Below are 25,567 nucleotides of genomic sequence, written 5' to 3' on the forward strand. Positions count from 1 at the left end.
TATGGTTGTATTGTGACAGTGATGTTTATAGATATGGTTGTATTGTGACAGTGATGTTTATAGATATGGTTGTATTGTGACAGTGATGTTTATAGATATGGTTGTGTTGTGACAGTGATGTTTATAGATATGGTTGTGTTGTGACAGTAATGTTTATAGATATGGTTGTATTGTGACAGTGATGTTTATAGATATGGTTGTATTGTGACAGTGATGTTTATAGATAAGGTTGTATTGTGACAGTGATAAGGTTGTATTGTGACAGTGATAAGGTTGTATTGTGACAGTCATGTTTATAGATATGGTTGTGTTGTGACAGTGATGTTTATAGATATGGTTGTGTTGTGACAGTGATGTTTATAGATATGGTTGTATTGTGACAGTGGTGTTTATAGATATGGTTGTATTGTGACAGTGGTGTTTATAGATATGGTTGTATTGTGACAGTGATGTTTATAGATATGGTTGTATTGTGACAGTGATGTTTATAGATATGGTTGTATTGTGACAGTGGTGTTTATAGATATGGTTGTATTGTGACAGTGATGTTTATAGATATGGTTGTGTTGTGACAGTGATGTTTATAGATATGGTTGTATTGTGACAGTGATGTTTATAGATATGGTTGCATTGTGACAGTGATGTTTATAGATATGGTTGTGTTGTGACAGTGATGTTTATAGATATGGTTGTATTGTGACAGTGATGTTTATAGATATGGTTGTATTGTGACAGTGATGTTTATAGATATGGTTGTATTGTGACAGTGATGTTTATAGATATGGTTGTATTGTGACAGTGATGTTTATAGATATGGTTGTGTTGTGACAGTGATGTTTATAGATATGGTTGTATTGTGACAGTGATGTTTATAGATATGGTTGTATTGTGACAGTGATGTTTATAGATATGGTTGTATTGTGACAGTGATGTTTATAGATATGGTTGTATTGTGACAGTGATGTTTATAGATAAGGTTGTATTGTGACAGTGATAAGGTTGTATTGTGGCAGTGATAAGGTTGTATTGTGACAGTGATAAGGTTGTATTGTGACAGTGATGTTTATAGATATGGTTGTATTGTGACAGTGATGTTTATAGATATGGTTGTATTGTGACAGTGATGTTTATAGATATGGTTGTGTTGTGACAGTGATGTTTATACATTAGATATGGTTGTATTGTGACAGTGATGTTTATATATATGGTTGTATTGTGACAGTGATGTTTATAGATAAGGTTGTATTGTGACAGTGATAAGGTTGTATTGTGACAGTGAAAAGGTTGTATTGTGACAGTGATGTTTATAGATATGGTTGTGTTGTGACAGTGATGTTTATAGATATGGTTGTGTTGTGACAGTGATGTTTATAGATATGGTTGTATTGTGACAGTGGTGTTTATAGATATGGTTGTGTTGTGACAGTGATGTTTATAGATATGGTTGTGTTGTGACAGTGATGTTTATACAGTAGATATGGTTGTGTTGTGACAGTGATGTTTATACATTAGATATGGTTGTATTGTGACAGTGATGTTTATAGATATGGTTGTATTGTGACAGTGATGTTTATAGATAAGGTTGTATTGTGACAGTGATAAGGTTGTATTGTGACAGTGATAAGGTTGTATTGTGACAGTGATAAGGTTGTATTGTGACAGTGGTGTTTATAGATATGGTTGTATTGTGACAGTGATGTTTATATATATGGTTGTGTTGTGACAGTGATGTTTATAGATATGGTTGTGTTGTGACAGTGATGTTTATAGATATGGTTGTATTGTGACAGTGATGTTTATAGATATGGTTGTATTGTGACAGTGATGTTTATAGATAAGGTTGTATTGTGACAGTGATAAGGTTGTATTGTGACAGTGATAAGGTTGTATTGTGACAGTGATGTTTATAGATATGGTTGTGTTGTGACAGTGATGTTTATAGATATGGTTGTGTTGTGACAGTGATGTTTATAGATATGGTTGTATTGTGACAGTGATGTTTATAGATATGGTTGTATTGTGACAGTGATGTTTATAGATATGGTTGTGTTGTGACAGTGATGTTTATAGATATGGTTGTGTTGTGACAGTGATGTTTATACATTAGATATGGTTGTATTGTGACAGTGATGTTTATAGATATGGTTGTATTGTGACAGTGATGTTTATAGATATGGTTGTATTGTGACAGTGATGTTTATAGATATGGTTGTATTGTGACAGTAATGTTTATAGATATGGTTGTGTTGTGACAGTGATGTTTATAGATATGGTTGTGTTGTGACAGTGATGTTTATACATTAGATATGGTTGTATTGTGACAGTGATGTTTATAGATATGGTTGTATTGTGACAGTGATGTTTATAGATATGGTTGTATTGTGACAGTGATGTTTATAGATATGGTTGTATTGTGACATTGATGTTTATAGATATGGTTGTATTGTGACAGTGATGTTTATAGATATGGTTGTATTGTGACAGTGATGTTTATAGATATGGTTGTATTGTGACATTGATGTTTATAGATATGGTTGTATTGTGACAGTGATGTTTATAGATATGGTTGTATTGTGACAGTGATGTTTATAGATATGGTTGTATTGTGACAGTGATGTTTATAGATATGGTTGTGTTGTGACAGTGATGTTTATAGATATGGTTGTATTGTGACAGTGATGTTTATAGATATGGTTGTATTGTGACAGTGATTTTTATAGATAAGGTTGTATTGTGACAGTGATAAGGTTGTATTGTGACAGTGATAAGGTTGTATTGTGACAGTGATGTTTATAGATATGGTTGTGTTGTGACAGTGATGTTTATAGATATGGTTGTGTTGTGACAGTAATGTTTATAAATATGGTTGTATTGTGACAGTGGTGTTTATAGATATGGTTGTATTGTGACAGTGATATTTATAGATATGGTTGTATTGTGACAGTGATGTTTATAGATATGGTTGTATTGTGACAGTGATGTTTATAGATATGGTTGTATTGTGACAGTGATGTTTATAGATATGGTTGTGTTGTGACAGTGATGTTTATAGATATGGTTGTATTGTGACAGTGATGTTTATAGATATGGTTGTATTGTGACAGTGATGTTTATAGATATGGTTGTGTTGTGACAGTGATGTTTATAGATATGGTTGTATTGTGACAGTGATGTTTATAGATATGGTTGTATTGTGACAGTGATGTTTATAGATATGGTTGTATTGTGACAGTGATGTTTATAGATATGGTTGTATTGTGACAGTGATGTTTATAGATATGGTTGTGTTGTGACAGTGATGTTTATAGATATGGTTGTATTGTGACAGTGATGTTTATAGATATGGTTGTATTGTGACAGTGATGTTTATAGATATGGTTGTATTGTGACAGTGATGTTTATAGATATGGTTGTATTGTGACAGTGATGTTTATAGATAAGGTTGTATTGTGACAGTGATAAGGTTGTATTGAGTGATAAGGTTGTATTGTGACAGTGATAAGGTTGTATTGTGACAGTGAATAGATATGGTTGTATTGTGACAGTGATGTTTATAGATATGGTTGTATTGTGACAGTGATGTTTATAGATATGGTTGTGTTGTGACAGTGATGTTTATACATTAGATATGGTTGTATTGTGACAGTGATGTTTATATATATGGTTGTATTGTGACAGTGATGTTTATAGATAAGGTTGTATTGTGACAGTGATAAGGTTGTATTGTGACAGTGATAAGGTTGTATTGTGACAGTGATGTTTATAGATATGGTTGTGTTGTGACAGTGATGTTTATAGATATGGTTGTGTTGTGACAGTGATGTTTATAGATATGGTTGTGTTGTGACAGTGATGTTTATAGATATGGTTGTATTGTGACAGTGATGTTTATAGATAAGGTTGTATTGTGACAGTGATAAGGTTGTATTGTGACAGTGATAAGGTTGTATTGTGACAGTGATAAGGTTGTATTGTGACAGTGGTGTTTATAGATATGGTTGTATTGTGACAGTGATGTTTATAGATATGGTTGTGTTGTGACAGTGATGTTTATAGATATGGTTGTGTTGTGACAGTGATGTTTATAGATATGGTTGTATTGTGACAGTGATGTTTATAGATATGGTTGTATTGTGACAGTGATGTTTATAGATAAGGTTGTATTGTGACAGTGATAAGGTTGTATTGTGACAGTGATAAGGTTGTATTGTGACAGTGATGTTTATACAGTAGATATGGTTGTGTTGTGACAGTGATGTTTATACATTAGATATGGTTGTATTGTGACAGTGATGTTTATAGATATGGTTGTATTGTGACAGTGATGTTTATAGATAAGGTTGTATTGTGACAGTGATAAGGTTGTATTGTGACAGTGATAAGGTTGTATTGTGACAGTGATAAGGTTGTATTGTGACAGTGGTGTTTATAGATATGGTTGTATTGTGACAGTGATGTTTATAGATATGGTTGTGTTGTGACAGTGATGTTTATAGATATGGTTGTGTTGTGACAGTGATGTTTATAGATATGGTTGTATTGTGACAGTGATGTTTATAGATATGGTTGTATTGTGACAGTGATGTTTATAGATAAGGTTGTATTGTGACAGTGATAAGGTTGTATTGTGACAGTGATAAGGTTGTATTGTGACAGTGATGTTTATAGATATGGTTGTGTTGTGACAGTGATGTTTATAGATATGGTTGTGTTGTGACAGTGATGTTTATACAGTAGATATGGTTGTGTTGTGACAGTGATGTTTATACATTAGATATGGTTGTATTGTGACAGTGATGTTTATAGATATGGTTGTGTTGTGACAGTGATGTTTATACAGTAGATATGGTTGTGTTGTGACAGTGATGTTTATACATTAGATATGGTTGTATTGTGACAGTGATGTTTATAGATATGGTTGTATTGTGACAGTGATGTTTATAGATAAGGTTGTATTGTGACAGTGATAAGGTTGTATTGTGACAGTGATAAGGTTGTATTGTGACAGTGGTGTTTATAGATATGGTTGTATCGTGACAGTGATGTTTATAGATATGGTTGTGTTGTGACAGTGATGTTTATAGATATGGTTGTGTTGTGACAGTGATGTTTATAGATATGGTTGTATTGTGACAGTGATGTTTATAGATATGGTTGTATTGTGACAGTGATGTTTATAGATATGGTTGTATTGTGACAGTGGTGTTTATAGATATGGTTGTATTGTGACAGTGATGTTTATAGATATGGTTGTGTTGTGACATTGATGTTTATAGATATGGTTGTGTTGTGACATTGATGTTTATAGATATGGTTGTATTGTGACAGTGGTGTTTATAGATATGGTTGTATTGTGACAGTGATGTTTATAGATATGGTTGTATTGTGACAGTGATGTTTATAGATATGGTTGTATTGTGACAGTGATGTTTATAGATATGGTTGTGTTGTGACAGTGATGTTTATAGATATGGTTGTATTGTGACAGTGATGTTTATAGATATGGTTGTATTGTGACAGTGATGTTTATAGATATGGTTGTATTGTGACAGTGATGTTTATAGATATGGTTGTATTGTGACAGTGATGTTTATAGATATGGTTGTGTTGTGAGAGTGATGTTTATACAGTAGATATGGTTGTATTGTGACAGTGATGTTTATAGATAAGGTTGTAATGTGACAGTGATAAGGTTGTATTGTGACAGTGATAAGGTTGTATAACATTCCTTCATGCTGTCCTTAGTATCCACAGCTATTCACTGGCATCCTGTCTCCATGGAAAGGTCTGCTTTTATACGGGCCACCAGGTAACACACACCTACACCTACACACACCTACACACACACCTACACCTACACACACACCTACACCTACACACCTGCACACACACCTACACACACACCTACACCTACACACACACCTACACACACACCTACACACACACCTACACCTACACACCTACACACACACCTACACACACACCTACACCTACACACACACCAACACCTACACACCTACACACATCTACACACACACACCTACACACACACCTACACCTACACACACACCTACACACACACCTACACACACACCTACACCTACACACACACCTACACCTACACACACACCTACACACCTACACACACCTACACACACACACCTACACACACACACACCTACACCTACACACACACCTACACACACACACACCTACACCTACACACACACCTACACACACACACACACCTACACACACACACACACACACACACACACACACACACACACACACCTACACACACACACACCTACACCTACACACACACACCTACACACACACACACCTACACCTACACACACACCTACACACACACACACACCTACACACACACACACACACACACACACACACACACACACACACACACACCTACACACACACACACAAACACCTACACCTACACACACATCCAACCCCTACACACACACCTACACCTACACACACATATACACACAAAAACACCTACTCACGCACACAAACACTCCTAACCTCTCCTCTCAGGTACAGGTAAGACACACACTAACAGTCCTAACAGTCCTACCCTCTCCTCTCCTCTCAGGTACAGGTAAGACCCTGCTGGCCAAGGCTGTAGCCACAGAGTGTAACACCACCTTCTTCAATATCTCAGCCTCCAGCATCGTCAGCAAGTGGAGAGGAGACTCTGAGAAGCTGGTTAGGGTACGGCTTTCTGCTCTTACTCTATTGACTATAGCTGCATGACAACACTAAACCGTATTATATCCAACCTCAACACATATCTAACCTGGAGAGGAGACGGAGCTGGTCAGGGTATGTGGCTGGAGAGGAGACGGAGCTGGTCAAGGTATGTGGCTGGAGAGGAGACGGAGCTGGTCAGGGTATGTGGCTGGAGAGGAGACTGAGCTGGTCAGGGTATGTGGCTGGAGAGGAGACTGAGCTGGTCAGGGTATGTGGCTGTCTGAGCTGGTCAGGGTATGTGGCTGGAGAGGAGACTGAGCTGGTCAGGGTATGTGGCTGGAGAGGAGACGGAGCTGGTCAGGGTATGTGGCTGGAGAGGAGACGGAGCTGGTCAGGGTATGTGGCTGGAGAGGAGACTGGGCTGGTCAGGGTATGTGGCTGGAGAGGAGACTGAGCTGGTCAGGGTATGTGGCTGGAGAGGAGACGGAGCTGGTCAGGGTATGTGGCTGGAGAGGAGACGGAGCTGGTCAGGGTATGTGGCTGGAGAGGAGACGGAGCTGGTCAGGGTATGTGGCTGGAGAGGAGACGGAGCTGGTCAGGGTATGTGGCTGGAGAGGAGACTGAGCTGGTCAGGGTATGTGGCTGGAGAGGAGACTGAGCTGGTCAGGGTATGTGGCTGTCTGAGCTGGTCAGGGTATGTGGCTGGAGAGGAGACTGAGCTGGTCAGGGTATGTGGCTGGAGAGGAGACGGAGCTGGTCAGGGTATGTGGCTGGAGAGGAGACGGAGCTGGTCAGGGTATGTGGCTGGAGAGGAGACTGGGCTGGTCAGGGTATGTGGCTGGAGAGGAGACTGAGCTGGTCAGGGTATGTGGCTGGAGAGGAGACGGAGCTGGTCAGGGTATGTGGCTGGAGAGGAGACGGAGCTGGTCAGGGTATGTGGCTGGAGAGGAGACGGAGCTGGTCAGGGTATGTGGCTGGAGAGGAGACGGAGCTGGTCAGGGTATGTGGCTGGAGAGGAGACTGGGCTGGTCGGGGTATGTGGCTGGAGAGGAGACTGAGCTGGTCAGGGTATGTGGCTGGAGAGGAGACGGAGCTGGTCAGGGTATGTGGCTGGAGAGGAGACGGAGCTGGTCAGGGTATGTGGCTGGAGAGGAGACGGAGCTGGTCAGGGTATGTGGCTGGAGAGGAGACGGAGCTGGTCAGGGTATGTGGCTGGAGAGGAGACTGAGCTGGTCAGGGTATGTGGCTGGAGAGGAGACGGAGCTGGTCAGGGTATGTGGCTGGAGAGGAGACGGAGCTGGTCAGGGTATGTGGCTGGAGAGGAGACTGAGCTGGTCAGGGTATGTGGCTGGAGAGGAGACGGAGCTGGTCAGGGTATGTGGCTGGAGAGGAGACGGAGCTGGTCAGGGTATGTGGCTGGAGAGGAGACTGGGCTGGTCAGGGTATGTGGCTGGAGAGGAGACTGAGCTGGTCAGGGTATGTGGCTGGAGAGGAGACGGAGCTGGTCAGGGTATGTGGCTGGAGAGGAGACTGGGCTGGTCAGGGTATGTGGCTGGAGAGGAGACTGAGCTGGTCAGGGTATGTGGCTGGAGAGGAGACGGAGCTGGTCAGGGTATGTGGCTGGAGAGGAGACGGAGCTGGTCAGGGTATGTGGCTGGAGAGGAGACGGAGCTGGTCAGGGTATGTGGCTGGAGAGGAGACGGAGCTGGTCAGGGTATGTGGCTGGAGAGGAGACTGAGCTGGTCAGGGTATGTGGCTGGAGAGGAGACGGAGCTGGTCAGGGTATGTGGCTGGAGAGGAGACGGAGCTGGTCAGGGTATGTGGCTGGAGAGGAGACGGAGCTGGTCAGGGTATGTGGCTGGAGAGGAGACGGAGCTGGTCAGGGTATGTGGCTGGAGAGAAGACTGAGCTGGTCAGGGTATGTGGCTGGAGAGGAGACTGAGCTGGTCAGGGTATGTGGCTGGAGAGAAGACTGAGCTGGTCAGGGTATGTGGCTGGAGAGGAGACGGAGCTGGTCAGGGTATGTGGCTGGAGAGGAGATGGAGCTGGTCAGGGTATGTGGCTGGAGAGAAGACTGAGCTGGTCAGGGTATGTGGCTGGAGAGGAGACTGAGCTGGTCAGGGTATGTGGCTGGAGAGGAGACGGAGCTGGTCAGGGTATGTGGCTGGAGAGGAGACTGAGCTGGTCAGGGTATGTGGCTGGAGAGGAGACGGAGCTGGTCAGGGTATGTGGCTGGAGAGGAGACTGAGCTGGTCAGGGTATGTGGCTGGAGAGGAGACTGAGCTGGTCAGGGTATGTGGCTGGAGAGGAGACGGAGCTGGTCAGGGTATGTGGCTGGAGAGGAGACTGAGCTGGTCAGGGTATGTGGCTGGAGAGGAGACTGAGCTGGTCAGGGTATGTGGCTGGAGAGGAGACTGAGCTGGTCAGGGTATGTGGCTGGAGAGGAGACTGAGCTGGTCAGGGTATGTGGCTGGAGAGGAGACTGAGCTGGTCAGGGTATGTGGCTGGAGAGGAGACGGAGCTGGTCAGGGTATGTGGCTGGAGAGGATTCTGAGCTGGTCAGGGTATGTGGCTGGAGAGGAGACTGAGCTGGTCAGGGTATGTGGCTGGAGAGGAGACGGAGCTGGTCAGGGTATGTGGCTGGAGAGGAGACTGAGCTGGTCAGGGTATGTGGCTGGAGAGGAGACTGAGCTGGTCAGGGTATGTGGCTGGAGAGGAGACTGAGCTGGTCAGGGTATGTGGCTGGAGAGGAGACTGAGCTGGTCAGGGTATGTGGCTGGAGAGGGAGACGGAGCTGGTCAGGGTATGTGGCTGGAGAGGAGACTGAGCTGGTCAGGGTATGTGGCTGGAGAGGAGACTGAGCTGGTCAGGGTATGTGGCTGGAGAGGAGACGGAGCTGGTCAGGGTATGTGGCTGGAGAGGAGACGGAGCTGGTCAGGGTATGTGGCTGGAGAGGAGACTGAGCTGGTCAGGGTATGTGGCTGGAGAGGAGACTGAGCTGGTCAGGGTATGTGGCTGGAGAGGAGACGGAGCTGGTCAGGGTATGTGGCTGGAGAGGAGACGGAGCTGGTCAGGGTATGTGGCTGGAGAGGAGACTGAGCTGGTCAGGGTATGTGGCTGGAGAGGAGACGGAGCTGGTCAGGGTATGTGGCTGGAGAGGAGACGGAGCTGGTCAGGGTATGTGGCTGGAGAGGAGACGGAGCTGGTCAGGGTATGTGGCTGGAGAGGAGACTGAGCTGGTCAGGGTATGTGGCTGGAGAGGAGACGGAGCTGGTCAGGGTATGTGGCTGGAGAGGAGACTGGAGCTGGTCAGGGTATGTGGCTGGAGAGGAGACTGAGCTGGTCAGGGTATGTGGCTGGAGAGGAGACGGAGCTGGTCAGGGTATGTGGCTGGAGAGGAGACTGAGCTGGTCAGGGTATGTGGCTGGAGAGGAGACTGAGCTGGTCAGGGTATGTGGCTGGAGAGGAGACTGAGCTGGTCAGGGTATGTGGCTGGAGAGGAGACGGAGCTGGTCAGGGTATGTGGCTGGAGAGGAGACTGAGCTGGTCAGGGTATGTGGCTGGAGAGGAGACTGAGCTGGTCAGGGTATGTGGCTGGAGAGGAGACTGAGCTGGTCAGGGTATGTGGCTGGAGAGGAGACTGAGCTGGTCAGGGTATGTGGCTGGAGAGGAGACGGAGCTGGTCAGGGTATGTGGCTGGAGAGGAGACTGAGCTGGTCAGGGTATGTGGCTGGAGAGGAGACTGAGCTGGTCAGGGTATGTGGCTGTCTGAGCTGGTCAGGGTATGTGGCTGGAGAGGAGACTGAGCTGGTCAGGGTATGTGGCTGTCTGAACTGGTCAGGGTATGTGGCTGGAGAGGAGACGGAGCTGGTCAGGGTATGTGGCTGGAGAGGAGACTGAGCTGGTCAGGGTATGTGGCTGTCTGAGCTGGTCAGGGTATGTGGCTGGAGAGGAGACTGAGCTGGTCAGGGTATGTGGCTGTCTGAACTGGTCAGGGTATGTGGCTGTCTGTTCCTGTCTGAATGTAAAAGACTGTGATGTTTATTAGTTGTCTTCCATCATAGTAGATGACATAATGCACTCCTCTCTCCAGGTGTTGTTTGAGCTGGCTCGCTACCACGCCCCTTCCACCATTTTCCTGGATGAACTGGAGTCAGTTATGAGCCAAAGAGGGACTGGAGGAGGGTGAGTTACAGAGAGAGGGGAGGGGGAGTTACAGAGAGGGACAGGAGGAGGGTGAGTTACAGAGAGGGACAGGAGGAGGGTGAGTTACAGAGAGAGGGGAGGGTGAGTTACAGAGAGGGACAGGAGGAGGGTGAGTTACAGAGAGGGACTGGAGGAGGGTGAGTTACAGAGAGGGACAGGAGGAGGGTGAGTTACAGAGAGGGACAGGAGGAGGGGGTGAGTTACAGAGAGGGACTGGAGGAGGGGTGAGTTACAGAGAGGGACAGGAGGAGGGGGTGAGTTACAGAGAGGGACTGGAGGAGGGTGAGTTACAGAGAGGGACAGGAGGAGGGTGAGTTACAGAGAGGGACTGGAGGAGGGTGAGTTACAGAGAGGGACAGGAGGAGGGTGAGTTACAGAGAGGGACTGGAGGAGGGTGAGTTACAGAGAGGGACTGGAGGAGGGTGAGTTACAGAGAGGGACTGGAGGAGGGTGAGTTACAGAGAGGGACAGGAGGAGGGTGAGTTACAGAGAGGGACTGGAGGAGGGTGAGTTACAGAGAGGGACTGGAGGAGGGTGAGTTACAGAGAGAGGGGAGGGGGAGGGTGAGTTACAGAGAGGGACAGGAGGAGGGTGAGTTACAGAGAGGGACTGGAGGAGGGTGAGTTACATAGAGGGACAGGGGGAGGGTGAGTTACAGAAAGGGACTGGAGGAGGGTGAGTTACAGAGAGGGACTGGAGGAGGGTGAGTTACAGAGAGAGGGGAGGGGGGAGGGTGAGTTACAGAGAGGGACAGGAGGAGGGTGAGTTACAGAGAGGGACTGGAGGAGGGTGAGTTACAGAGAGGGACTGGAGGAGGGTGAGTTACAGAGAGGGACTGGAGGAGGGTGAGTTACAGAGAGGGACAGGAGGAGGGTGAGTTACAGAGAGGGACTGGAGGAGGGGTGAGTTACAGAGAGGGACTGGAGGAGGGTGAGTTACAGAGAGGGACTGGAGGAGGGTGAGTTACAGAGAGAGGGGAGGGGGAGGGGGAGTTACAGAGAGGGACAGGAGGAGGGTGAGTTACAGAGAGGGACAGGAGGAGGGTGAGTTACAGAGAGGGACTGGAGGAGGGTGAGTTACAGAGAGAGGGGAGGGGGAGGGTGAGTTACAGAGAGGGACAGGAGGAGGGTGAGTTACAGAGAGGGACTGGAGGAGGGTGAGTTACAGAGAGGGACTGGAGGAGGGTGAGTTACAGAGAGGGACTGGAGGAGGGTGAGTTACAGAGAGGGACAGGGGGAGGGTGAGTTACAGAGAGGGACTGGAGGAGGGTGAGTTACAGAGAGGGACTGGAGGAGGGTGAGTTACAGAGAGGGACTGGAGGAGGGTGAGTTACAGAGAGGGACTGGAGGAGGGTGAGTTACAGAGAGGGACTGGAGGAGGGTGAGTTACAGAGAGGGACAGGAGGAGGGTGAGTTACAAAGAGGGACAGGAGGAGGGTGAGTTACAGAGAGGGACAGGAGGAGGGTGAGTTACAGAGAGGGACAGGGGGAGGGTGAGTTACAGAGAGGGACAGGAGGAGGGTGAGTTACAGAGAGGGACAGGAGGACGGTGAGTTACAGAGAGGGACTGGAGGAGGGTGAGTTACAGAGAGGGACTGGAGGAGGGTGAGTTACAGAGAGGGACAGGAGGAGGGTGAGTTACAGAGAGGGACAGGAGGAGGGTGAGTTACAGAGAGGGACTGGAGGAGGGTGAGTTACAGAGAGAGGGGAGGGGGAGGGTGAGTTACAGAGAGGGACTGGAGGAGGGTGAGTTACAGAGAGGGACAGGAGGAGGGTGAGTTACAGAGAGGGACAGGAGGAGGGTGAGTTACAGAGAGAGGGAGGGGGGAGGGGGAGTTACAGAGAGGGACAGGAGGAGGGGGAGTTACAGAGAGGGACTGGAGGAGGGTGAGTTACAGAGAGGGACAGGAGGAGGGTGAGTTACAGAGAGGGACTGGAGGAGGGTGAGTTACAGAGAGAGGGGAGGGGGAGGGTGAGTTACAGAGAGGGACTGGAGGAGGGTGAGTTACAGAGAGGGACAGGAGGAGGGTGAGTTACAGAGAGGGACAGGAGGAGGGTGAGTTACAGAGAGGGACAGGAGGAGGGTGAGTTACAGAGAGGGAGGAGGGTGAGTTACAGAGAGGGACAGGAGGAGGGTGAGTTACAGAGAGGGACTGGAGGAGGGTGAGTTACAGAGAGGGACTGGAGGAGGGTGAGTTACAGAGAGAGGGGAGGGTGAGTTACAGAGAGGGACTGGAGGAGGGTGAGTTACAGAGAGGGACAGGAGGAGGGTGAGTTACAGAGAGGGACAGGAGGAGGGTGAGTTACAGAGAGGGGACAGGAGGAGGGTGAGTTACAGAGAGGGACAGGAGGAGGGTGAGTTACAGAGAGGGACAGGAGGAGGGGGAGTTACAGAGAGAGGGGAGGGGAGGGGGGAGGGTGAGTTACAGAGAGGGACAGGAGGAGGGTGAGTTACAGAGAGGGACTGGAGGAGGGTGAGTTACAGAGAGGGACTGGAGGAGGGTGAGTTACAGAGAGGGACTGGAGGAGGGTGAGTTACAGAGAGGGACAGGAGGAGGGTGAGTTACAGAGAGGGACTGGAGGAGGGTGAGTTACAGAGAGGGACTGGAGGAGGGTGAGTTACAGAGAGGGACTGGAGGAGGGTGAGTTACAGAGAGAGGGGGGGAGGGGGGAGGGGGAGTTACAGAGAGGGACAGGAGGAGGGTGAGTTACAGAGAGGGACTGGAGGAGGGTGAGTTACAGAGAGAGGGAGGGGGAGGGTGAGTTACAGAGAGGGACAGGAGGAGGGTGAGTTACAGAGAGGGACTGGAGGAGGGTGAGTTACAGAGAGGGACTGGAGGAGGGTGAGTTACAGAGAGGGACTGGAGGAGGGTGAGTTACAGAGAGGGACAGGGGGAGGGTGAGTTACAGAGAGGGACTGGAGGAGGGTGAGTTACAGAGAGGGACTGGAGGAGGGTGAGTTACAGAGAGGGACTGGAGGAGGGTGAGTTACAGAGAGGGACTGGAGGAGGGTGAGTTACAGAGAGGGACTGGAGGAGGGTGAGTTACAGAGAGGGACAGGAGGAGGGTGAGTTACAAAGAGGGACAGGAGGAGGGTGAGTTACAGAGAGGGACAGGAGGAGGGTGAGTTACAGAGAGGGACAGGGGGAGGGTGAGTTACAGAGAGGGACAGGAGGAGGGTGAGTTACAGAGAGGGACAGGAGGAGGGTGAGTTACAGAGAGGGACTTGAGGAGGGTGAGTTACAGAGAGGGACTGGAGGAGGGTGAGTTACAGAGAGGGACAGGAGGAGGGTGAGTTACAGAGAGGGACAGGAGGAGGGTGAGTTACAGAGAGGGACTGGAGGAGGGTGAGTTACAGAGAGAGGGGAGGGGGAGGGTGAGTTACAGAGAGGGACTGGAGGAGGGTGAGTTACAGAGAGGGACAGGAGGAGGGTGAGTTACAGAGAGGGACAGGAGGAGGGTGAGTTACAGAGAGAGGGGAGGGGAGGGGGAGTTACAGAGAGGGACAGGAGGAGGGTGAGTTACAGAGAGGGACTGGAGGAGGGTGAGTTACAGAGAGGGACAGGAGGAGGGTGAGTTACAGAGAGGGACTGGAGGAGGGTGAGTTACAGAGAGAGGGGAGGGGGAGGGTGAGTTACAGAGAGGGACTGGAGGAGGGTGAGTTACAGAGAGGGACAGGAGGAGGGTGAGTTACAGAGAGGGACAGGAGGAGGGTGAGTTACAGAGAGGGACAGGAGGAGGGTGAGTTACAGAGAGGGACTGAAGGAGGGTGAGTTACAGAGAGGGACAGGAGGAGGGTGAGTTACAGAGAGGGACTGGAGGAGGGTGAGTTACAGAGAGGGACTGGAGGAGGGTGAGTTACAGAGAGAGGGGAGGGTGAGTTACAGAGAGGGACTGGAGGAGGGTGAGTTACAGAGAGGGACAGGAGGAGGGTGAGTTACAGAGAGGGACAGGAGGAGGGTGAGTTACAGAGAGGGACAGGAGGAGGGTGAGTTACAGAGAGGGACAGGAGGAGGGTGAGTTACAGAGAGGGACAGGAGGAGGGTGAGTTACAGAGAGGGACAGGAGGAGGGTGAGTTACAGAGAGGGACTGGAGGAGGGTGAGTTACAGAGAGGGACTGGAGGAGGGTGAGTTACAGAGAGGGACAGGAGGAGGGTGAGTTACAGAGAGGGACAGGAGGAGGGTGAGTTACAGAGAGGGACAGGAGGAGGGTGAGTTACAGAGAGGGACAGGAGGAGGGTGAGTTACAGAGAGGGACTGTAGGAGGGTGAGTTACAGAGAGGGACAGGAGGAGGGTGAGTTACAGAGAGGGACTGGAGGAGGGTGAGTTATAGAGAGGGACTGGAGGAGGGTGAGTTACAGAGAGGGACTGGAGGAGGGTGAGTTACAGAGAGAGGGGAGGGTGAGTTACAGAGAGGGACAGGAGGAGGGTGAGTTACAGAGAGGGACTGGAGGAGGGTGAGTTACAGAGAGGGACAGGAGGAGGGTGAGTTACAGAGAGGGACAGGAGGAGGGTGAGTTACAGAGAGGGACAGGAGGAGGGTGAGGGTTAGGCTCTCTGTGTTTCTAATGCAGCTCTCTGCTCTCTGTGTTTCTAATGCAGCTCTCTGTTCTCTGAGTTACTAATGCAGCTCTCTGTTCTCTGTGTTACTAATGCAGCTCTCTGTTCTCTGTGTTACTAATGCAGCTCTCTGCTCTCTGTGTTACTAATGCAGCTCTCTGTTCTCTGTGTTACTAATGCTGCTCTCTGTGTTACTAATGCAGCTCTCTGAGTTACTAATGCAGCTCTCTGTTCTCTGTCTTACTAATGCAGCTCTCTGCTCTCTGTGTTTCTAATGCAGCTCTCTGCTCTCTGTGTTACTAATGCAGCTCTCCGAGTTACTAATGCAGCTCTCTGAGTTACTAATGCAGCTCTCTGTGTTACTAATGCAGCTCTCTGTTCTCTGTCTTACTAATGCAGCTCTCTGCTCTCTGTGTTTCTAATGCAGCTCTCTGTGTTACTAATGCAGCTCTCTGTGTTACTAATGCAGCTCTCTGTTCTCTGTCTTACTAATGCAGCTCTCTGAGTTACTAATGCAGCTCTCTGTGTTACTAATGCAGCTCTCTGTGTTACTAATGCAGCTCTCTGTTCTCTGTCTTACTAATGCAGCTCTCTGAGTTACTAATGCAGCTCTCTGTGTTACTAATGCAGCTCTCTGCTCTCTGTGTTTCTAATGCAGCTCTCTGTTCTCTGTGTTACTAATGCAGCTCTCTGTTCTCTGAGTTACTAATGCAGCTCTCTGTTCTCTGTGTTACTAATGCAGCTCTCTGTTCTCTGAGTTACTAATGCAGCTCTCTGTTCTCTGTGTTACTAATGCAGCTCTCTGCTCTCTGTGTTACTAATGCAGCTCTCTGTTCTGTGTTACTAATGCTGCTGTGTGTGTTACTAATGCAGCTCTCTGAGTTACTAATGCAGCTCTCTGTTCTCTGTCTTACTAATGCAGCTCTCTGCTCTCTGTGTTACTAATGCAGCTCTCTGCTCTCTGTGTTACTAATGTAGCTCTCTGTGTTACTAATGCAGCTCTCTGAGTTACTAATGCAGCTCTCTGTGTTACTAATGCAGCTCTCTGTGTTACTAATGCAGCTCTCTGTTCTCTGTCTTACTAATGCAGCTCTCTGAGTTACTAATGCAGCTCTCTGTGTTACTAATGCAGCTCTCTGCTCTCTGTGTTTCTAATGCAGCTCTCTGTTCTCTGTGTTACTAATGCAGCTCTCTGTTCTCTGAGTTACTAATGCAGCTCTCTGTTCTCTGTGTTACTAATGCAGCTCTCTGTTCTCTGAGTTACTAATGCAGCTCTCTGTTCTCTGTGTTACTAATGCAGCTCTCTGCTCTCTGTGTTACTAATGCAGCTCTCTGTTCTGTGTTACTAATGCTGCTGTGTGTGTTACTAATGCAGCTCTCTGAGTTACTAATGCAGCTCTCTGTTCTCTGTCTTACTAATGCAGCTCTCTGCTCTCTGTGTTACTAATGCAGCTCTCTGCTCTCTGTGTTACTAATGTAGCTCTCTGTGTTACTAATGTAGCTCTCTGTGTTACTAATGTAGCTCTCTGTGTTACTAATGCAGCTCTCTGCTCTCTGTGTTACTAATGCAGCTCTCTGCTCTCTGTGTTACTAATGCAGCTCTCTGTGTTACTAATGTAGCTCTCTGCTCTCTGTGTTACTAATGTAGCTCTCTGTGTTACTAATGCAGCTCTCCGAGTTACTAATGCAGCTCTCTGAGTTACTAATGCAGCTCTCTGCTCTCTGTGTTACTAATGCAGCTCTCTGTGTTACTAATGCAGCTCTCTGTTCTCTGTGTTACTAATGCAGCTCTCTGTTCTCTGTGGTACTAATGCAGCTCTCTGCTCTCTGTGTTACTAATGCAGCTCTCTGCTCTCTGTGGTACTAATGCAGCTCTCTGTTCTCTGTGTTACTAATGCAGCTCTCTGCTCTCTGTGTTACTAATGCAGCTCTCTGCTCTCTGTGTTACTAATGCAGCTCTCTGCTCTCTGTGTTTCTAATGCAGCTCTCTTTTCTCTGTGTTTCTAATGCAGCTCTCTGTTCTCTGTGTTACTAAAGCAGCTCTCTGTTCTCTGTGTTACTAAAGCAGCTCTCTGCTCTCTGTGTTACTAATGCAGCTCTCTGTTCTCTGTGTTACTAATGCAGCTCTCTGTGTTTCTAATGCAGCTCTCTGTTCTCTGTGTTACTAATGCAGCTCTCTGCTCTCTGTGTTACTAATGCAGCTCTCTGTTCTCTGTGTTACTAATGCAGCTCTCTGTTCTCTGTGTTACTAATGCAGCTCTCTTTTCTCTGTGTTACTAATGCAGCTCTCTGAGTTACTAATGCAGCTCTCTCTGTTCTGTGTTACTAATGCAGCTCTCTGCTCTCTGTGTTACTAATGCAGCTCTCTGTTCTCTGTGTTACTAATGCAGCTCTCTGTTCTCTGTGTTACTAATGCAGCTCTCTGTTCTCTGTGTTACTAATGCAGCTCTCTGTTCTCTGTGTTACTAATGCAGCTCTCTGTTCTCTGTGTTACTAATGCAGCTCTCTGTTCTGTGTTACTAATGCAGCTCTCTGCTCTCTGTGTTACTAATGCAGCTCTCTGTGTTACTAATGCAGCCTCTGTTCTGTGTTACTAATGCAGCTCTCTGTTCTCTGTGTTACTAATGCAGCTCTCTGTTCTCTGTGTTACTAATGCAGCTCTCTGTGTTACTAATGCAGCTCTCTGCTCTCTGTGTTACTAATGCAGCTCTCTGTTCTCTGTGTTACTAATGCAGCTCTCTGTTCTCTGTGTTACTAATGCAGCTCTCTGTTCTCTGTGTTACTAATGCAGCTCTCTGTTCTCTGTGTTACTAATGCAGCTCTCTGTTCTGTGTTACTAATGCAGCTCTCTGTGTTACTAATGCAGCTCTCTGAGTTACTAATGCAGCTCTCTGTTCTCTGTGTTACTAATGCAGCTCTCTGTTCTCTGTGTTACTAATGCAGCTCTCTGTTCTCTGTGTTACTAATGCAGCTCTCTGTTCTCTGTGTTACTAATGCAGCTCTCTGTTCTCTGTGTTACTAATGCAGCTCTCTGTTCTCTGTGTTACTAATGCAGCTCTCTGCTCTCTGTGTTTCTAATGCAGCTCTCTGTTCTCTGTGTTACTAATGCAGCTCTCTGTTCTCTGTGTTACTAATGCAGCTCTCTGTTCTCTGTGTTACTAATGCAGCTCTCTGCTCTCTGTGTTTCTAATGCAGCTCTCTGTTCTCTGTGTTACTAATGCAGCTCTCTGTGTTACTAATGCAGCTCTCTGTTCTGTGTTACTAATGCTGCTGTGTGTGTTACTAATGCAGCTCTCTGTTCTCTGAGTTACTAATGCAGCTCTCTGTTCTCTGTGTTATTAATGCAGCTCTCTGCTCTCTGTGTTATTAATGCAGCTCTCTGTTCTCTGAGTTACTAATGCAGCTCTCTGCTCTCTGTCTTACTAATGCAGCTCTCTGCTCTCTGTGTTTCTAATGCAGCTCTCTGCTCTCTGTGTTACTAATGCAGCTCTCTGTGTTACTAATGCAGCTCTCTGTTCTGTGTTACTAATGCTGCTGTGTGTGTTACTAATGCAGCTCTCTGAGTTACTAATGCAGCTCTCTGAGTTACTAATGCAGCTCTCTGTGTTACTAATGCAGCTCTCTGTTCTCTGTCTTACTAATGCAGCTCTCTGCTCTCTGTGTTTCTAATGCAGCTCTCTGTTCTCTGTGTTACTAATGCAGCTCTCTGTGTTACTAATGCAGCTCTCTGCTCTCTGTGTTTCTAATGCAGCTCTCTGCTCTCTGAGTTACTAATGCAGCTCTCTGTGTTACTAATGCAGCTCTCTGTTCTCTGTCTTACTAATGCAGCTCTCTGCTCTCTGTGTTTCTAATGCAGCTCTCTGTTCTCTGTGTTACTAATGCAGCTCTCTGTGTTACTAATGCAGCTCTCTGCTCTCTGTGTTTCTAATGCAGCTCTCTGCTCTCTGTGTTACTAATGCAGCTCTCTGTGTTACTAATGCAGCTCTCTGTTCTCTGTGTTACTAATGCAGCTCTCTGTTCTCTGTGTTACTAATGCAGCTCTCTGTGTTACTAATGCAGCTCTCTGCTCTCTGTGTTACTAATGCAGCTCTCTGTTCTCTGTGTTACTAATGCAGCTCTCTGTCCTCTGTGTTACTAATGCAGCTCTCTGTTCTCTGTGTTACTAATGCAGCTCTCTGTTCTCTGTGTTACTAATGCAGCTCTCTGTTCTCTGTGTTACTAATGCAGCTCTCTGTTCTCTGTGTTACTAATGCAGCTCTCTGTTCTGTGTTACTAATGCAGCTCTCTGCTCTCTGTGTTACTAATGCAGCTCTCTGTGTTACTAATGCAGCTCTCTGTTCTGTGTTACTAATGCAGCTCTCTGTTCTCTGTGTTACTAATGCAGCTCTCTGTTCTCTGTGTTACTAATGCAGCTCTCTGTGTTACTAATGCAGCTCTCTGCCTCTGTGTTACTAATGCAGCTCTCTGTTCTCTGTGTTACTAATGCAGCTCTCTGTTCTCTGTGTTACTAATGCAGCTCTCTGTTCTCTGTGTTACTAATGCAGCTCTCTGTTCTCTGTGTTACTAATGCAGCTCTCTGTTCTGTGTTACTAATGCAGCTCTCTGTGTTACTAATGCAGCTCTCTGAGTTACTAATGCAGCTCTCTGTTCTCTGTGTTACTAATGCAGCTCTCTGTTCTCTGTGTTACTAATGCAGCTCTCTGTTCTCTGTGTTACTATTGCAGCTCTCTGTTCTCTGTGTTACTAATGCAGCTCTCTGTTCTCTGTGTTACTAATGCAGCTCTCTGTTCTCTGTGTTACTAATGCAGCTCTCTGCTCTCTGTGTTTCTAATGCAGCTCTCTGTTCTCTGTGTTACTAATCGCTCTCTGAGTTACTAATGCAGCTCTCTGTTCTCTGTGTTACTAATGCAGCTCTCTGTTCTCTGTGTTACTAATGCAGCTCTCTGTTCTCTGTGTTACTAATGCAGCTCTCTGTTCTCTGTGTTACTAATGCAGCTCTCTGTTCTCTGTGTTACTAATGCAGCTCTCTGTTCTCTGTGTTACTAATGCAGCTCTCTGTTCTCTGAGTTACTAATGCAGCTCTCTGTTCTCTGTGTTACTAATGCAGCTCTCTGCTCTCTGTGTTACTAATGCAGCTCTCTGTTCTGTGTTACTAATGCTGCTGTGTGTGTTACTAATGCAGCTCTCTGAGTTACTAATGCAGCTCTCTGTTCTCTGTCTTACTAATGCAGCTCTCTGCTCTCTGTGTTACTAATGCAGCTCTCTGCTCTCTGTGTTACTAATGTAGCTCTCTGTGTTACTAATGTAGCTCTCTGTGTTACTAATGTAGCTCTCTGTGTTACTAATGTAGCTCTCTGCTCTCTGTGTTACTAATGCAGCTCTCTGCTCTCTGTGTTACTAATGCAGCTCTCTGTGTTACTAATGTAGCTCTCTGCTCTCTGTGTTACTAATGTAGCTCTCTGTGTTACTAATGCAGCTCTCCGAGTTACTAATGCAGCTCTCTGAGTTACTAATGCAGCTCTCTGCTCTCTGTGTTACTAATGCAGCTCTCTCTGTGTTACTAATGCAGCTCTCTGTTCTCTGTGTTACTAATGCAGCTCTCTGTTCTCTGTGGTACTAATGCAGCTCTCTGCTCTCTGTGTTACTAATGCAGCTCTCTGCTCTCTGTGGTACTAATGCAGCTCTCTGTTCTCTGTGTTACTAATGCAGCTCTCTGCTCTCTGTGTTACTAATGCAGCTCTCTGTTCTCTGTGTTACTAATGCAGCTCTCTGCTCTCTGTGTTTCTAATGCAGCTCTTTTCTCTGTGTTTCTAATGCAGCTCTCTGTTCTCTGTGTTACTAAAGCAGCTCTCTGTTCTCTGTGTTACTAAAGCAGCTCTCTGCTCTCTGTGTTACTAATGCAGCTCTCTGTTCTCTGTGTTACTAATGCAGCTCTCTGTGTTTCTAATGCAGCTCTCTGTTCTCTGTGTTACTAATGCAGCTCTCTGCTCTCTGTGTTACTAATGCAGCTCTCTGTTCTCTGTGTTACTAATGCAGCTCTCTGTTCTCTGTGTTACTAATGCAGCTCTCTGTTCTCTGTGTTACTAATGCAGCTCTCTTTTCTCTGTGTTACTAATGCAGCTCTCTGAGTTACTAATGCAGCTCTCTGTTCTGTGTTACTAATGCAGCTCTCTGCTCTCTGTGTTACTAATGCAGCTCTCTGTTCTCTGTGTTACTAATGCAGCTCTCTGTTCTCTGTGTTACTAATGCAGCTCTCTGTTCTCTGTGTTACTAATGCAGCTCTCTGTTCTCTGTGTTACTAATGCAGCTCTCTGTTCTCTGTGTTACTAATGCAGCTCTCTGTTCTGTGTTACTAATGCAGCTCTCTGCTCTCTGTGTTACTAATGCAGCTCTCTGTGTTACTAATGCAGCTCTCTGTTCTGTGTTACTAATGCAGCTCTCTGTTCTCTGTGTTACTAATGCAGCTCTCTGTTCTCTGTGTTACTAATGCAGCTCTCTGTGTTACTAATGCAGCTCTCTGCTCTCTGTGTTACTAATGCAGCTCTCTGTTCTCTGTGTTACTAATGCAGCTCTCTGTTCTCTGTGTTACTAATGCAGCTCTCTGTTCTCTGTGTTACTAATGCAGCTCTCTGTTCTCTGTGTTACTAATGCAGCTCTCTGTTCTGTGTTACTAATGCAGCTCTCTGTGTTACTAATGCAGCTCTCTGAGTTACTAATGCAGCTCTCTGTTCTCTGTGTTACTAATGCAGCTCTCTGTTCTCTGTGTTACTAATGCAGCTCTCTGTTCTCTGTGTTACTAATGCAGCTCTCTGTTCTCTGTGTTACTAATGCAGCTCTCTGTTCTCTGTGTTACTAATGCAGCTCTCTGTTCTCTGTGTTACTAATGCAGCTCTCTGCTCTCTGTGTTTCTAATGCAGCTCTCTGTTCTCTGTGTTACTAATGCAGCTCTCTGTTCTCTGTGTTACTAATGCAGCTCTCTGTTCTCTGTGTTACTAATGCAGCTCTCTGCTCTCTGTGTTTCTAATGCAGCTCTGTTCTCTGTGTTACTAATGCAGCTCTCTGTGTTACTAATGCAGCTCTCTGTTCTGTGTTACTAATGCTGCTGTGTGTGTTACTAATGCAGCTCTCTGTTCTCTGGAGTTACTAATGCAGCTCTCTGTTCTCTGTGTTATTAATGCAGCTCTCTGCTCTCTGTGTTATTAATGCAGCTCTCTGTTCTCTGAGTTACTAATGCAGCTCTCTGCTCTCTGTCTTACTAATGCAGCTCTCTGCTCTCTGTGTTTCTAATGCAGCTCTCTGCTCTCTGTGTTACTAATGCAGCTCTCTGTGTTACTAATGCAGCTCTCTGTTCTGTGTTACTAATGCTGCTGTGTGTGTTACTAATGCAGCTCTCTGAGTTACTAATGCAGCTCTCTGAGTTACTAATGCAGCTCTCTGTGTTACTAATGCAGCTCTCTGTTCTCTGTCTTACTAATGCAGCTCTCTGCTCTCTGTGTTTCTAATGCAGCTCTCTGTTCTCTGTGTTACTAATGCAGCTCTCTGTGTTACTAATGCAGCTCTCTGCTCTCTGTGTTTCTAATGCAGCTCTCTGCTCTCTGAGTTACTAATGCAGCTCTCTGTGTTACTAATGCAGCTCTCTGTTCTCTGTCTTACTAATGCAGCTCTCTGCTCTCTGTGTTTCTAATGCAGCTCTCTGTTCTCTGTGTTACTAATGCAGCTCTCTGTGTTACTAATGCAGCTCTCTGCTCTCTGTGTTTCTAATGCAGCTCTCTGCTCTCTGTGTTACTAATGCAGCTCTCTGTGTTACTAATGCAGCTCTCTGTTCTCTGTGTTACTAATGCAGCTCTCTGTTCTCTGTGTTACTAATGCAGCTCTCTGTGTTACTAATGCAGCTCTCTGCTCTCTGTGTTACTAATGCAGCTCTCTGTTCTCTGTGTTACTAATGCAGCTCTCTGTTCTCTGTGTTACTAATGCAGCTCTCTGTTCTCTGTGTTACTAATGCAGCTCTCTGTTCTCTGTGTTACTAATGCAGCTCTCTGTTCTCTGTGTTACTAATGCAGCTCTCTGTTCTGTGTTACTAATGCAGCTCTCTGCTCTCTGTGTTACTAATGCAGCTCTCTGTGTTACTAATGCAGCTCTCTGTTCTGTGTTACTAATGCAGCTCTCTGTTCTCTGTGTTACTAATGCAGCTCTCTGTTCTCTGTGTTACTAATGCAGCTCTCTGTGTTACTAATGCAGCTCTCTGCTCTCTGTGTTACTAATGCAGCTCTCTGTTCTCTGTGTTACTAATGCAGCTCTCTGTTCTCTGTGTTACTAATGCAGCTCTCTGTTCTCTGTGTTACTAATGCAGCTCTCTGTTCTCTGTGTTACTAATGCAGCTCTCTGTTCTGTGTTACTAATGCAGCTCTCTGTGTTACTAATGCAGCTCTCTGAGTTACTAATGCAGCTCTCTGTTCTCTGTGTTACTAATGCAGCTCTCTGTTCTCTGTGTTACTAATGCAGCTCTCTGTTCTCTGTGTTACTAATGCAGCTCTCTGTTCTCTGTGTTACTAATGCAGCTCTCTGTTCTCTGTGTTACTAATGCAGCTCTCTGTTCTCTGTGTTACTAATGCAGCTCTCTGCTCTCTGTGTTTCTAATGCAGCTCTCTGTTCTCTGTGTTACTAATGCAGCTCTCTGTGTTACTAATGCAGCTCTCTGTTCTGTGTTACTAATGCTGCTGTGTGTGTTACTAATGCAGCTCTCTGTTCTCTGAGTTACTAATGCAGCTCTCTGTTCTCTGTGTTATTAATGCAGCTCTCTGCTCTCTGTGTTATTAATGCAGCTCTCTGTTCTCTGAGTTACTAATGCAGCTCTCTGCTCTCTGTCTTACTAATGCAGCTCTCTGCTCTCTGTGTTTCTAATGCAGCTCTCTGCTCTCTGTGTTACTAATGCAGCTCTCTGTGTTACTAATGCAGCTCTCTGTTCTGTGTTACTAATGCTGCTGTGTGTGTTACTAATGCAGCTCTCTGAGTTACTAATGCAGCTCTCTGAGTTACTAATGCAGCTCTCTGTGTTACTAATGCAGCTCTCTGTTCTCTGTCTTACTAATGCAGCTCTCTGCTCTCTGTGTTTCTAATGCAGCTCTCTGTTCTCTGTGTTACTAATGCAGCTCTCTGTGTTACTAATGCAGCTCTCTGCTCTCTGTGTTTCTAATGCAGCTCTCTGCTCTCTGTGTTACTAATGCAGCTCTCTGTGTTACTAATGCAGCTCTCTGTTCTCTGTGTTACTAATGCAGCTCTCTGCTCTCTGTGTTAATAATGCAGCTCTCTGCTCTCTGTGTTTCTAATGCAGCTCTCTGTTCTCTGTGTTACTAATGCAGCTCTCTGCTCTCTGTGTTAATAATGCAGCTCTCTGCTCTCTGTGTTACTAATGCAGCTCTCTGCTCTCTGTGTTAATAATGCAGCTCTCTGCTCTCTGTGTTTCTAATGCAGCTCTCGGCTCTCTGTGTTACTAATGCAGCTCTCTGTTCTCTGTGTTTCTAATGCAGCTCTCTTTTCTCTGTGTTACTAATGCAGCTCTCTGTTATCTGTGTTACTAATGCAGCTCTCTGCTCTCTGTGTTACTAATGCAGCTCTCTTTTCTCTGTGTTACTAAAGCAGCTCTCTGCTCTCTGTGTTACTAATGCAGCTCTCTGCTCTCTGTGTTTCTAATGCAGCTCTCTGCTCTCTGTGTTTCTAATGCAGCTCTCTTTTCTCTGTGTTACTAATGCAGCTCTCTGTTCTCTGTGTTACTAATGCAGCTCTCTGTTCTGTGTTACTAATGCAGCTCTCTGTGTTACTAATGCAGCTCTCTGTGTTAATAATGCAGCTCTCTGCTCTCTGTGTTACTAATGCAGCTCTCTGTTCTCTGTGTTACTAATGCAGCTCTCTGTTCTCTGTTACTAATGCAGCTCTCTGTGTTACTAATGCAGCTCTCTGCTCTCTGTGTTACTAATGCAGCTCTCTGCTCTCTGTGTTACTAATGCAGCTCTCTGCTCTCTGTGTTACTAATGCAGCTCTCTGTTCTCTGTGTTACTAATGCAGCTCTCTGTTCTCTGTTAC

General features: G+C 46.5%; 1 protein-coding gene across 6 annotated transcripts in view; it reads left to right on the forward strand.

Annotated features, from left to right (window-relative positions):
* katnal2 (katanin p60 subunit A-like 2) overlaps positions 1–25,567 on the forward strand; it is a 67,437-nt gene that overhangs the window by 16,560 nt on the left and 25,310 nt on the right. For all 6 annotated transcript variants that reach the window (XM_041872683.2, XM_041872686.2, XM_045215717.1 and 3 more), the window contains 3 exons: positions 5,746–5,809; positions 6,623–6,741; positions 10,814–10,905. In XM_041872683.2, coding sequence (XP_041728617.2) covers positions 5,746–5,809; positions 6,623–6,741; positions 10,814–10,905 — 275 coding nt within the window. The remainder of the gene's footprint in view (positions 1–5,745; positions 5,810–6,622; positions 6,742–10,813; positions 10,906–25,567) is intronic.

The sequence above is a fragment of the Coregonus clupeaformis genome, unplaced genomic scaffold (assembly GCF_020615455.1).
Source record: "Coregonus clupeaformis isolate EN_2021a unplaced genomic scaffold, ASM2061545v1 scaf0500, whole genome shotgun sequence".
Classification (NCBI taxonomy): Eukaryota; Metazoa; Chordata; class Actinopteri; order Salmoniformes; family Salmonidae; genus Coregonus; species Coregonus clupeaformis.